At 40.9% G+C, this 13755-nt stretch overlaps 1 protein-coding gene across 12 annotated transcripts in view; it reads left to right on the top strand.

Moving 5' to 3' along the window:
* heph (polypyrimidine tract-binding protein 1 heph) overlaps positions 1-13755 on the top strand; it is a 1355684-nt gene that overhangs the window by 686147 nt on the left and 655782 nt on the right. Inside the window, exon 1 of one of the 12 annotated variants that reach the window (XM_067137380.2) lies at positions 9235-9289. The exons of the other annotated variants lie outside the window; for them this stretch is intronic. Coding sequence (XP_066993481.1) covers positions 9272-9289 — 18 coding nt within the window. The 5' untranslated portion in view covers positions 9235-9271. Of the gene's footprint in view, positions 1-9234; positions 9290-13755 lie in introns of those variants that run through there. 12 annotated transcript variants of the gene reach the window in all.

The following is a 13755-nucleotide window of genomic DNA, read 5'->3' as shown; positions in this document are numbered from 1 at the left end:
AACAACACTACGCGCTACCGAGCTCGATAGCTGCAGTCGCTTAAGTGCGGCCAGTATCCAGTATTCGGGAGATAGTAGGTTCGAACCCCACTGTCGGCAGCCCTGAAAATGGTTTTCCGTGGTTTCCCATTTTCACACCAGGCAAATGCTGGGTCTGTACCTTAATTAAGGCCACGGCCGCTTCCTTCCCACTCCTAGCCCTTTCCTGTCCCATCGTCGCCATAAGACCTATCTGTGTCGGTGCGACGTAAAACAACTAGCAAAAAAAAAACCACTACGCGCTGAATTGTTAAGTCCTTGAAAGATCTTCGTCATGGAGACAAATGCACTCATAACTTTTCTCAGAATCTAGCAATTTAAGTAGTTATTACCTCAAAAGAAAGCGCTTGATCCACCGAGTGTTTTTAGACCAAAACGAACTGCGTACTTCAATTAGAACGAAAGATTTAATTGCTTCAATGAGAAAAAGAATGTTGAAGAAATGGGACGTCAAATTGAATGGCACTCATAACTTTCCTCAGAATCAACTAATTTGAATGGTTGAGATCTTGATCCACTGAGTGTTCTTAGGTCAAAACGAACTCCGTACCTCAAATAGTGCCAAAGATATGATAGCTTCAAAGAGACAAAAAACTGAAGGGAATCAAATAATTTGAGGAAGGCGAAAGTAAACTGATTTATATAGTGCCTGATGACAAATCTGTGCATGAATACCTTTCAGTTAAAAAAAAAAAAAAAAAAAAAAAAAGGAAATCGACCGGATAGAATGGTCGTACTGACTGACTTTAGTTTTCATCAATTTTTTTAATATATAGATTATTATTATTATTATTATTATTATTATTATTAAGTGTTTTTCATTATTTCCCGTCCGGTAATAGAAATTAGACTATGATTTACATTCTTGCATTGAAACAATGAAGTTACTTTACATGACGGCGATCGCAAGCTTCCGGCTTCAGCACTATTAATAGCTGCTTATTGTCAGTCTATTTACCCGACTTTTACGCTATGTATGGCAGCTGATAGTGGATCTCTTGAGGATCCAGCCAATCTTCGGACTGTGGACTGAATATACATTCGGCATTAAAGTGTCTGTGTCATTCTCAGTTTAAAGTTTCGGGAAAGAAAATAAAAACCAACTTATTTATCCTTGGTGCTGGGGACATAACTACACTGTTCTTCCTGTTCTCTGTTTCAAATTGGGATTTTATGTCACTTAGTTTAGCTAGCTATTGTGTAAACATTAATTACATAAAACGCACCCTCGATAAAGCACACACTACCTCCATACGAATTAAATCGTTCCTTATGCAACCAGTGAAGATTTTTCCTTGCCAGAACAACTGCAGTGCAGTCAGAGGGGCTGCAAAGTAGAACGTATCGTAATTGGATTGAAGATTTCTTCAGTTCTATTTACTTGACAAGTCCTTGGACGAGCCGTGTATTGAACCCCAGACAACCGTGTAAGGGGTAGGGAGGCTACCTCTGTTCCACGCGGCTTGCTGATCGCAAAAATTATGAACGAAGTACAGAAAGTCGCAAAAGTATCCGTCCAATCACTGGCGTGACCAGAAATAATGCTCATTAGTTGAAAGTTAGCAAGGAAATCGATATTGTAATACTTAGTTGCCTTTTATTTGAGAATGAGAACGTGACAATGTACAACTAATAATAATTATTATAATTATAATAATAACGGTAGGCCTACATGTTGAAAATTACTGTAGTGTCTCCTGTAGCTGTCTGTTCCGACAAAGTGTGTAGCTAAAGTATTCGGCCACTTGTACTTCACACGCACTTGACTCACAGAAAAAACTTCAGTTATCAGTCGAATTTCCTTTGGCAGCAGTGACGGCTTGACGCCTCTTCGGCATGGACTGGGCGAGTTTTGCCGTGATTTCTGGGCCTGTCATCTGCTATTCTTCAGGAAATGTTGGCTTCCATCTTTCTTTACTTCTTCCTCTTTTGCTGTCGTCTATGTTTTAGTTCCGCCAATGAAGTGAAAATCCACAGCCTGTTTCCAGTCATTTGACCGGGTCAGAAATGGAATGAATGAAGCCCCCATCTAGTGGCGAGGATGGGAATTGTGCTGGGTGCCGAAGCCTGTCGCACTCCTTTTGGACAATGATTAATGACTGACAGATGAAATGAAATGATATTGGTGAGTGTTGCTGGAGTGAAAGATGGCAGGGAAAAGCGGAGTACCCGGAGAAAAACCGCATTGTCCGGCACAAATCTCACCCCTAGTTATCTGTATGTTCCACCATCTCTTCAGTAGTGATGACTGACACAGCGGTTACGTGTGTGTGTCGGATGCGGTAGCTCTTGGTGGTCACCCATCCAGGAACTGACCACGCTCGGTTGCGTTTGGAAGTTTGCTGTGGGACTGAGCCGACATAGGTATTCGGTCACTGACACTTTGTAACTGAGTGTTAACTTTAGTGTGAGTATGCGGATGTTAATGATGTACGTATGTAGCATCGTTAATGGGCAGTTTGTCGTGAGCACCCGCCTCGGTGTCGGTATGTTCCAGTGCTTTTGAAGATTTAGGTGTTATAACTTTGAGGAAATGAGAACTTTTACATGTTGACTTGGCGGGCGGTGTCTGTTTTTGGTTCATTAGCAGGTTTAGGAGTAGGAGTAGGAGAAAGATGTGGTATCTTGAGTTGACTGGGATGGAAGGACTGGTGTAGGTACTGGCTTCGATGGGGGAGAGCATTGAGGTTTAGTCGTTTAGTAGAGACGGAGAATGAGTGTGTGTGTTAGTGAGGTGTCGCTGAAGTCTGTAATGCTTCTTAATTGCTTGTTTTGAATAAGGGCATCCAGGATACGAAGCGGCGTGTTTGCCTTGACAGTTGACGCACTTCGGCTGACCCCTTGGTACCGTACAGAATGGTGGTGTGAGCCACCACATCTGTTGCAGCGGGTAGATTCTGTGTTGTCTGTTGTCGTGACTCATGCGGAGGATTGGCACGCTTTCTCCTAGTCTATGTACTTGTATTTTGTGTGGTCAGATGCTTGGCTGTTTCCGGGGATAGTTCAGCCTCAATCCAGACTTCTGTTTGTGTTTATGTTCTGGGCTGGTCGGGATGGAGGTGTGTGTGTGTGTGTGGGGGGGGGGCGATGACAGGTGAATTTGGTAGTTGGGGATGGAGGTGGGTCAGTTTGGGCTGCAGAGTCTGAGGTAAGAGGAGTGGCTTGTATGATTATGTGACGGGTTTTTGTTGTTTTGGTTTGGGAGTACTTGGTTCGAGATGGTTTGTGGCGAATGGCCTTGATGGTGTCTGCAGTTTGGGGAGTGGTTTTGATGCTGGCTTCTGAGGTTGAATGTGTGGGAGTGGGTGTGGCGGAGAAATCACGTTGATTGGTTAAATTTAAGACAGGGTTGATTAGTATGGGTGTGGGGATACCGATATGCTGAAGTGAATTGAGGATGATGGGTATTGATGTTACGTAAAGGAGTTATGATGAAGTGGTTATTGTGAGTTTCTTCTACGTGGTGACTAATAATAGGTTGAATGGGTGTGATTACTATTTGGCGGGTATGATTAGGAAATTGCATTTGTGGGCTATTGGGAATGGTGTTTTTCTTGGTGTAGTGGAAGGGTTTTTCGAAGGGATGTTCTTCTTCTCCGTCTTCTTCTGATTCTTGAAGTTCTTGTTCTTTTTCTTCCACTTCTTTAGGTGCTGTTGTGGGGTGGATGGTTGGTGGGGTGGTTGGGTTGTCGGGCGGGTCTTTGGTTGTTATAGTTTGAAGCATAATTTGCTGGCGGTTAGGTATTGTGTGAATGGAATATATGGTTATCATCAAGGTTGTTAAGAACGATGTGTATGTAGTGCGTGGGATCTTCTTGGGTACTGTGGATTAGGTGAGTGATTGGGGATAGAACTGTAGCAATAAACTATCTGTACTGGATTAGATCTTGCAGAGAGTGGTTTTTCAGTGCAGTAAGAGTGAAGCAATTATTGTCATCAAATGGGCAAGTATGGTTGAAAGTAATTGTTAGGGGTAGTGAGAAATCGGAATATAGGTCCCAGCTACTCAGTCCACCGGGGTTAACCATATTTCTTGGCGGGGTATGTGTGAGGGATGGCTTACTGGGTTGGGCTGGGGAAAAAGCACTGGAATGATCAAACTCCTAGGAGGACCGGTGTTGAATTATTAGGTGCTACTTAGTCGGCAACCGTCGGGCCAGGTATAGTTTTCGGATCGCGCCGTGACAAGACCCGAACGATTACTTCACTAAGGGCCTGACAAATTGCTTTCTTCTGGTTTGAGCTAGGTGACTGCCCCGATTCTTGGCAGGCAGTTGGTGATAATTGATTTGAAATGTCGAGTTTGGCGGGTGGCCTATAGTCTGCTGGTCGGAACTTCGGTGGGAGTTCTGCGCAGAATTCGGTACAACGTGCCGAGAGATGTATGGTGCAGGTGATATCTAGCGTACTGGGAACTAGGTTACTGGCGATGTGCTCTATTCGAGCTCTGGGCGAGAAGTCATTCACAAATCTCACATGGAATGACCGAGATTTGAACCACGGAACCCAGCGGCGAGACGCCGGCGCGCTGCCGTCTGAACCACGGAGGCTTTTAGTTCCGTCAATAAATGTGGAGCTAACATTCAAAAGAGACTTTGTCACTCGAATATAACTTTAGGGAATGGTCAAGAAACAGGTCTTTCTCAACTTAACATCTTATTTCTTACTTTATGCATTTAAGTAGATAGATATAGGTTATGCAAATGTAACAAGACACCCTTATCAAATCAAAATACAGTAGAAATTCAGTATTGACATACAAAATTCTGGAGATAGTTGTTTTTGACTGAACTGAAAGGACAATACTTTTTGTTTGCATGAACACTGGACACAGTTCTCTTTGACTGCACATCAATTTAATAAAGTCTAAAACATTTTGGAAAATTGTAATAAGCAGAGCATTCAACCGCAATATCATTTAATAATCATAGTTTCTATTTTTATGAAACTTTAAGACAAATATCTATTTTTATATATGGAAGTCCACATCATCTTCCATACAAGTCACATAATACTTCCTCAGGAGGAACAAATTGCTGCAGGTGTATCCATTAACAAACTCTTGTACCATTCCAAGTCTTTTTGCCTATACCAATTTTCACCAAAGAGTTTAAGAAGTTTCCTCACATCTTCAATGTTCTCAATTCAGAGTGGGTGCGATGGCTGGATTTCCTGTAAGCAGAAACTTCTACTTTTGTCTGAGCTCCAACCTCTCTTCAATACTGATTGCAATATGTCTAGTTCACTTTCAAATCTGTAATGTTCACAGGCCTTTACCTTAACTTAACATCCTCCACATTCATTTACTGTAAATTGAATGAGAATTCGTTTTATTTCAGTGACCCTATCTAACTTCAAACACTTTCCAAGCTTCTTAACATCATACAGTTTCCAGTCTCTACCTAGTAACCTAACATCACCCACTGTTTTAAACACATCATAGTATTTTTCTTCTGAAATAATTGTAGGCTTCTTCCTCAGTTGTTTTTTCTATCTGACCAAAAAACACTGTCTGCCGACATATGGCCTCTCACTGGATAAGTTGATTCTGAAAATTGAATCTGGGCCATCGGACCAAAGGCAAGCATTCTATCCATTTAGTCACAAACCCAGGCTTTAATTTCCTAATCAAAACCAGTCAAAATCCAGAAATATCAAATTACATGATAGAAAAGAGAGCACCGGGCGAGTTGGCCGTGCGCGTAGAGGCGCGCGGCTGTGAGCTTGCATCCGGGAGATAGTAGGTTCGAATCCCACTATCGGCAGCCCTGAAAATGGTTTTCCGTGGTTTCCCATTTTCACACCAGGCAAATGCTGGGGCTGTACCTTAATTAAGGCCACGGCCGCTTCCTTCCAACTCCTAGGCCTTTCCTATCCCATCGTCGCCATAAGACCTATCTGTGTCGGTGCGACGTAAAGCCCCTAGCAAAAAAAAAAAAAAGCGCACACCAAGTCTTCGAGAAGATCAACCGCAAGATACAGTCACAGTATGTTTTGACTTACAGCAAACACAACCTCTTCCAAAGACACCGATTCAAGACGCATACAATTCGCGGCAAATAAGTTTGTGTGATTTATGCATTGTTGACCCCAAGCAAGACCACTCTCCAGTATTTTATTTATGGACCGAAGACCAGGCTGGTCGAGGCGCTACAGAGGTATCCAGTGCTCTTTTACATCATTTGAGTTCACTAGATTTGGAGAATAAGAAAAAAATAATTATTTTGTGACGGGTATGCGGCTCAGAACAATAACAATCACATTCTCCATACTTTTATTCATTTTCTGCTCAGAACAACAGGCACTGAAGATCCGCCATTCATTTTATCCTCATTAAGTTGCCACCAATCCTATATGGATGCATTGCACCATTATTATTATTATTATTATTATTATTATTATTATTATTATTATTATTATTAAATGAAAGTGTTGAATTTTACAGCGGTCGTACGGGTTAATTAGCTTCCTCGTGAGATCAGTGGTGGTGTCCGACCCATGATCACGGGTTCGACTCCAACCAACAAAAGAGAACACTAAACCTTTTAAAGTTGATTCCCGCCATTTGTCTGGTATTTTTCCTTGTATGAGGCGTTGGTTCGTGAGTTCTGTGTCCTTCAGTGTTGCCCATCTATCTTTGATATGTTTGTAAACTGCATTATCTAACCCTCCTGCTTTTCTGACTTTACTCTCACTGACGACTTAACTCATCTGTTGTGAAGGATTCAGTTGGTATTGTATCCCTGTCGCCATCTTCAGTCAGGACTCGGGTTTCTTTTCCTTGTACCGAGCTCGATAGCTGCATTCGCTTAAGTGCGGCCAGTGTCCAGTATTCGGGAGATAGTGGGTTCGAACCCCACTGTCGGCAGCCCTGAAGATGGTTTTCCGTGGTTTCCCATTTTCACACCAGGCAAATGCTGGGGCTGTACCTTAATTAAGGCCACGGACGCTCCCCTCCCACTCCTAGCCCTCTCCTGTCCCATCGTCGCCATAAGACCTATCTGTGTCGGTGCAACTATTAAAAAAATAGTATTTTCCTTGTAACAGTTTGGTGAAATGATCTTCCCAAGTTTCTACTGGAATCTGCCTTTTATATTTTGGATGTCTCTGCTTCAGGATTGAGAAAGGTTCCTCTTCTGCTTTCTTTATTATATTTTCTTCTGAGATTTTCTTAATTTTTTCTTTGCCTCCTTAATTTCTGTTTTATAATGTTTCCTTATTTTGGAGAATTCTGCAAGTGTTTCCTTTGTTTGACAATCCTTGGCTTTAGGAATGGCATCTATACAGCTTCCCTCCTAATGCACATGAAATATATATTTCTAAGAAAGATAATAAAAGAAATTGCAGACAATAATTAGGAGATGTGAAACATCCGTATTTGAGACGATTGAAAGCAGGTATGCGAGAATGGAATAAAAAGATAAAAATATGACAAAACGGTAGTTCATGGGGAAATATGACCATAATATAAAAAAATTACCGGAAAATGACAAAAACGTTAAAAGAGCCAAAATATGACTATATGACTCGTGAAAATTGCATAATTTTAGTCACCGTAGATAAAATCATGCTTAACTTGTATTTTTTATGGAAATAATATAAAGAAATATGACATGTCATTAACACCCGGGCCCTATTTATAATGAATAAAACCTTTTTTTCTAGTAGAATGGGAAATTAGATTATATGCAGGATAGTGCTCGATGGGTGGCGTGCCAGATGCGACCGTGCCGCATGAGACCCGTGCCACTAGCGACCGCATAATCTATAACCGTGCCGGATGCGACCGGCGTTGACAAGCAAATTGTCATTTGGTAAGTTGTCATCACCCAAGATAAGGTAAGCTAACCGAAGAGCAATGCCATTTCAATAAGTCCTATAAGCAGCTACTGCCCCTACTTTACAAAACACTTCTGGGGGAAACTCGTTTTACAACACGAAACATGGTGTGCGTTTACGTCTTTTCCCAACAGGCGAGTTGGCCATGCGGTTAGAGGCGCGCGGTCCTGAGATTGCATCCGGGAGATAGTGGGTTCGAATCCCACTGTCGGCAGCCCTGAAGACGGTTTTCCGTGGTTTCCCATTTTCACACCAGGCAAATGCTGGGGCTGTACTGTAATTAAGACCAGGGCCGCTTCCTTCCCATTCCTAGCCCTTTCCTAACCTATCGTCGACTTAAGACCTGTCTGTGTCGGTACGACGTAATGCTACTAGCAAAAAAAAAAAAAATCTCTGAAATTATTTACGACTTAGGTCTACTTACTTATCGTGTCTTATTAGTACCAGGAGTGTCCGAGGACGTGTTCGGCTTGCCTGGTACAGGTCTTTCTACTTGACTCCCGTGGGCGGCCTGCGCGTCTGGATGTGGTATTATGACAATGAAGTAGGGAGAGATGAAACCCGGTTTCGGCACGTAGCCTACTCCTCTCGAATAATACCAAGGATTCTGCTCAATGCTTTACGTCGCCATCCGACGGCCGAATCACCATCAACAGCATCATATCCCCTCACTCCATTTGAACACTGCGAAAAGGTACGGATTTGAATCCAGGCTTTTGGCATGCAATCTAGTGATTAGAAACTGTCTACCACCAATTTTCCTACCCTGCCGGCCAACATTCTGATGGTGATTTTTTTTTCATCCAGGCTAAGTGGCTCAGACGGTTGAGATGCTGGTCTTCCGACTCCAACTTGGCAGGTTCGATCCTGGATCAGTCCGGCGGTATTTGAACGTGCTGAAATACGTCATCTTTATGTCGGTGGATTTACTGGCACGTAAAATAAGTCCTGCGGGACTAAATTCCGGCACCTCGGCGTCTCCTTAAACCATTAAAGTAGTTACTGGGACGTAAAGAGAGCAACATTATTATGTTTTTCTTTCGACCAACGGCACTCGAACCTGCTAACCACGGTGTCAGACCTTTATTTTAGAAAAGACCAAGTTAGCTACTTACAAGCAATCTGCCACTTGGTGACAGCTTTTGATGCAGATCAGTTGTAAGTGATTGATGGGTCGCATGCGGCACGATGCTTATCCACTCGGTCGCTATTGGCACGATAACGGCCGGGTCGCATCCGGCACGGTCGCATCTGGCACGTAACCGCTCTGTGAGATAAAATGATTTTCTCTTCTTTCTTACTGTTAATTTTTTAGTTCTCTGGTTTTGGTTGAAATATGATTTCTTTTTGTTTCAGGTAAGTGTAATCTCGAAACACACTCTCTCTGAACAACATGCCCCAAGTTTTCAAGGTGAGCCACTTAGTGTTACGTAGACTACTGTTAGACTAGATACATTAGTTTTGGAGTTATTTCTTATAGTTTCGTCGGTTTGTTGGCGACAAGTGGCTAAATAAAAGCTGACACTGGTTCATTGATCTACTTAAGGTGACGGAGCGCAAAAGTGAATATAAATGTCTGTCATTATTTATATGCATTCACAACAGGCCTGAACAAATATTGGATGAGAGAGTTGTGGGTATAGACTCGCACAATATCTTCTTTAGCCCTTTATTACTCAACTGCGGAATACCCATGTCCTGTTTGATATAAATCTAACCCTACCAATGAAGTGGATGTCACTCATCTGAAATGATATCTGTAGACTCGTCACAGGTTGCCTGAAATTTACACCACTGACAATGCTTACTACCCCTCACGTATTACCTCACCTCCAGATGTTCATAGAGAGGCTGCAGCAAGGCATGAGAGATCTAAGGCATCAAACTCAAGACATTGTATACATTTTATATTGCATGGTTTTTAGTGTTAGCAGTGTCCGAGGACGTTTTCGGCTCGTTTGGTGCATGTCTTTTTGTTTGAGGCCCATGGACGACGTGCTCGTTTGGGATGACGATAATGATGAGTTAAGGAAAGGGTGAAACCCGGTGTCGGCTCATAGCCTACCTCTGTCGAAAAACACCAAGGGGTCTGCTCAAAGCTTACCGTCACCATCCGACGGACGAATCACCATCAACAGCGTCATATACCCTCATCTCATGTGAACCCTGCGGCGAGATTTAAAATTGAATCTAGGCTTGAGGCACGTAATCTAGTGATTAGAAATTGTATAGGCTACCATCCTCACCTCTCTTATCCTGCCAGCCAGCATTCTTATGGAGAACATTTTTCCCGCCAAATTGACTCGAACGGTGTCTGATTAAGACGACTTGACGCCTTAAGATTCATGTGTGTTAACTCAATCAGCTTGTGCGGTTCAAAAACGTTTTCCTGAAAGATCCCGAGTGTGGAAGTTCTAAGTCGAACTGTACATCTTTATAAAACACCAGCTGATATACCCGTGCTTCGCTACGGGATTCTCAGAAAGACTGTCTGTGGTTTTGCTAAATGAAGTCAACTTAGGCCAGTAGGAATGTAGCGATTAAGCAATTTTATCATGTAAAATACTCGATCAAATGAAAAACCGCACATGTTCTCACTTTTAGTGAACAACACTATGGTGCCGATCCAACAGTCCAAAGTTCCAGAGCTGGAATGACCAGGCCTCAGACAGCCGTGAACACACAACTAATAGCATAAGTATTTGAGAATTAAATTTTGGCCTTTCCTTAAACTACCATTTCTTAAGCGTGAATATGATTATTTATGGCGTAGATTGTAGTGACTTATTCCCGGACTTCACTAAATTCATTAAATTATCTTGAACCGTTTTCTCGTGATGCGTGTGCATACATACATACATGCATACATATAGACAGACAGACAGACAGACAGACAGACAGACAGACAGACAGACAGAAATTACGGAAAATTAAAAAGTGCATTTCCTTGTTACTATGGACACCACCGATACAGAAATACAGTCATTTTTAAATTCTGAGCAATGTACAGACGAAACTTTATTTTATATATACTGTAGATTTCTAGAGAAAAAACAAAATACACATTGGTAATTGTTTGGAAAATTCTCCCGAAAAATCACTTCGTCGCATACAAGGGAAATCCATAAGGGTCTGTGCAAAAGGCTACTAAATTATTCCACTTAAAGCCGTATGAAATAACTGTGGAACATGCTTTTCATCACGGTGGTCCTATACCTAGGCGCACATTTTGGAAGTGAAGTCTGAATAATGTGTACAGTGGACAAATAGATGGCGCATTTGTGACGTCATTGTCGTATATGCATAATACGCCATCTACAAATCTGTTCCAGTGTAAGATTCCTTTAGAATGCTGGTCGGTTAAGAAAACTTTTTCGGAGTTATTAGACCTCATAACGGCGAGCCCATGACTAGTCCTTTTTTTGACGATAGACTCTTTCGTTGTATGTAAACCTATTGTGGTTTAATGCTGTTCTTAAAAGGTTTATTATTTCTTTTGTTTCTTGTAGTGGTTTTCTTTTAGATTGTTTTTTATAATTTAATAGATTTTGCTATTGGTACATTGGTGTACATGATAAGGGATATCATTCGTGTGCTGTCTTGTTATTTTAAGTTTATCTAGTTCTTCAATTAGTTCTGCGCTGTTTTTCATCGACCTATGTTCCTTAAGTGTTTTTAGAATTTGGTTGAGTTGTTTGCTTAAATTGTAACTTGGTGCATCTTCAAAACTTACTGTTGATCTAATTGGACACGAGTTTTGGTGTATTTTGGGAAGGGATCTTAGTATGGGAACCATGGGATTTTTTATTGTGAGACTTTCTTTTTCTTGTTTACTGAGAATAAAGTCAGCTTTCTTGATCGCTTGTTTTATTTCATTTTGAAATTTACTGTATTTGTTGGTTCGCGTTGTACTCTTGAAATCCGTTGTTGTTGATGAATTCTATTGTTTTTTGTATGTACTCGCTTTCTGTTGTGTTCCCTTTATCTGCTTTTGTTACGATTAGGTTGTCGTTTTTTATTTTGTTCTTAAATGTGTTTGCAGTGGCTATTTTTAAGGCTTCGTTGATGGCTACGTTTTTCATTATTTCTCTTCGTTGTATGTGTAAGTTGACGCAAGCAATCCTAACGTCACTGATTACCTGTTTTATGTTGTTTTTGATTTGACGTTCATGGTAATTGAACTTGAGTCCCTTCTCTAGCAGCTTTCTTTTTTTCTTTCTTTCTTTCTTTCCTTCCTTCTTTCTTTGTTTTATATGTATTAATTAATCTAGGGCAGGGATGGCGAACCTTTTCCAACAAGTGTGTCATTTTAAGTCCGGTTTATTATTCTCAACTATCAACTGTGCCACTTGTTATTTTCTTGGGAAGGGCTACAACCCCTCACACCCATCCGCGACTTCTATCCCTAATTCCAAATTATGTTTCATAATGCGTTATTACAATGCTGGGACTGTACCATTAAGGCCTTTTCTATCCCATTGTCGTCATAAGACCTATATGTGTCGGTGCGACGTAAAGCCAATTATGAAAACAAAACGTTCTTACACATACATAGTAAAATAATACATTTGATTACATGTTCCGTGGTCGTATTTTGTCAATACCGCAAAAATACATTTCTAAATATGTAAGTTGTAAGAATATCTGACATTATTTGTAAAAAATATAATAAGCGTCCATTGTAACACGCTTCGTCATTAAGTACTGTATTATTAGATACAGAAATCAAAAATACTAATATTGCCAAAATACTTGAAGGGAAATATCGTTCTCAACTTTAATGTGAAACTTGTTGCTGAATCTTGGTAGCCATGTCATTTACGTTAGGTTCATAACTCGTCTTCAATAACACACAAGAATCACTTAGGTCCGAAACAAGACGGTTTCTAACTGTTGTCTTCACAACATTCATTGTAGAAAATAGCTGCTCGCATGCGTACGATGACCCAATCAAAGTTAAGTAACGCTGTAGCAAGTTTCTTCATGGCCGAAAACATTTGTGGGAAGCTGTTCCACTGTTCAAGAATTAAGTTTTCTGGAGAGCACACTCAATTTTCACGAATGTACGACTTTGTTCATCCATATACTGCTTTCTTGAAATTCAGTAAACTCCATTTGTAAACGGTCCATTTCTAACCACTTAGAAAAAGACCTTAATATAGCTAATTTGTGCAATATGAGTTTTTTAAAACTAAAGTGCGATAGTTTCTCCAAATCTGGAAATTGGGTAATATCTTAGCAACTATTTGTCTTACAAAATTCAATAACAGTTACACTCTAAGAATAATTACGTGCTGCTGGTAACCACACACAAGTCATACCTCTCTATTTGACTGATGTGGATGAGCGAATGGCTCGCATCTGACATTTATTTCATTTGGCTTGCGGACCTATCAGTGTTGCAATATTGCCATAATTCACTTCCGAATGGAACTAGAAGTTAGATTTTCGGTCATTATGGAAACCTGAAACACTAGGACTACACGATGCATGAGATATGTATATAAAGATGTATATAAAAACGTTAATATGTGCATGTGGTGTGCCACCGAAATCGTGTTTGCGTGTCACTGACCCGCGTGGCATAGGTTCGCCATCCCTGATCTAGGGTATACATTTAGGAGTTCGTTGTGGTTATTGTTTTTGGCCTTTTCTGTTTGTTGATTAGGTTATACATTTTATTGTCAACGACTTTTTGTTTCTAGATTCCTTCTTTTTTAACGTAATCGTGTATTTGTGTGTGTGTGTTTTTTATGCCCATTGAAGGCGGTGCCAATAGTTGCTTAGGTTTAAATGGATGTGTAGAATTTGTTTGTTGATGTTCTGTTTCTTTATGTACAGTACGGGAATTTAATTTCGTTTCTAATCCGTAATAAC

Source organism: Anabrus simplex, chromosome 1, assembly GCF_040414725.1.
Source record: "Anabrus simplex isolate iqAnaSimp1 chromosome 1, ASM4041472v1, whole genome shotgun sequence".
Taxonomy (NCBI): domain Eukaryota; kingdom Metazoa; phylum Arthropoda; class Insecta; order Orthoptera; family Tettigoniidae; genus Anabrus; species Anabrus simplex.
Note: the sequence above shows the minus strand (reverse complement) of the source record. Positions and strands in the feature narration are given on the sequence as shown.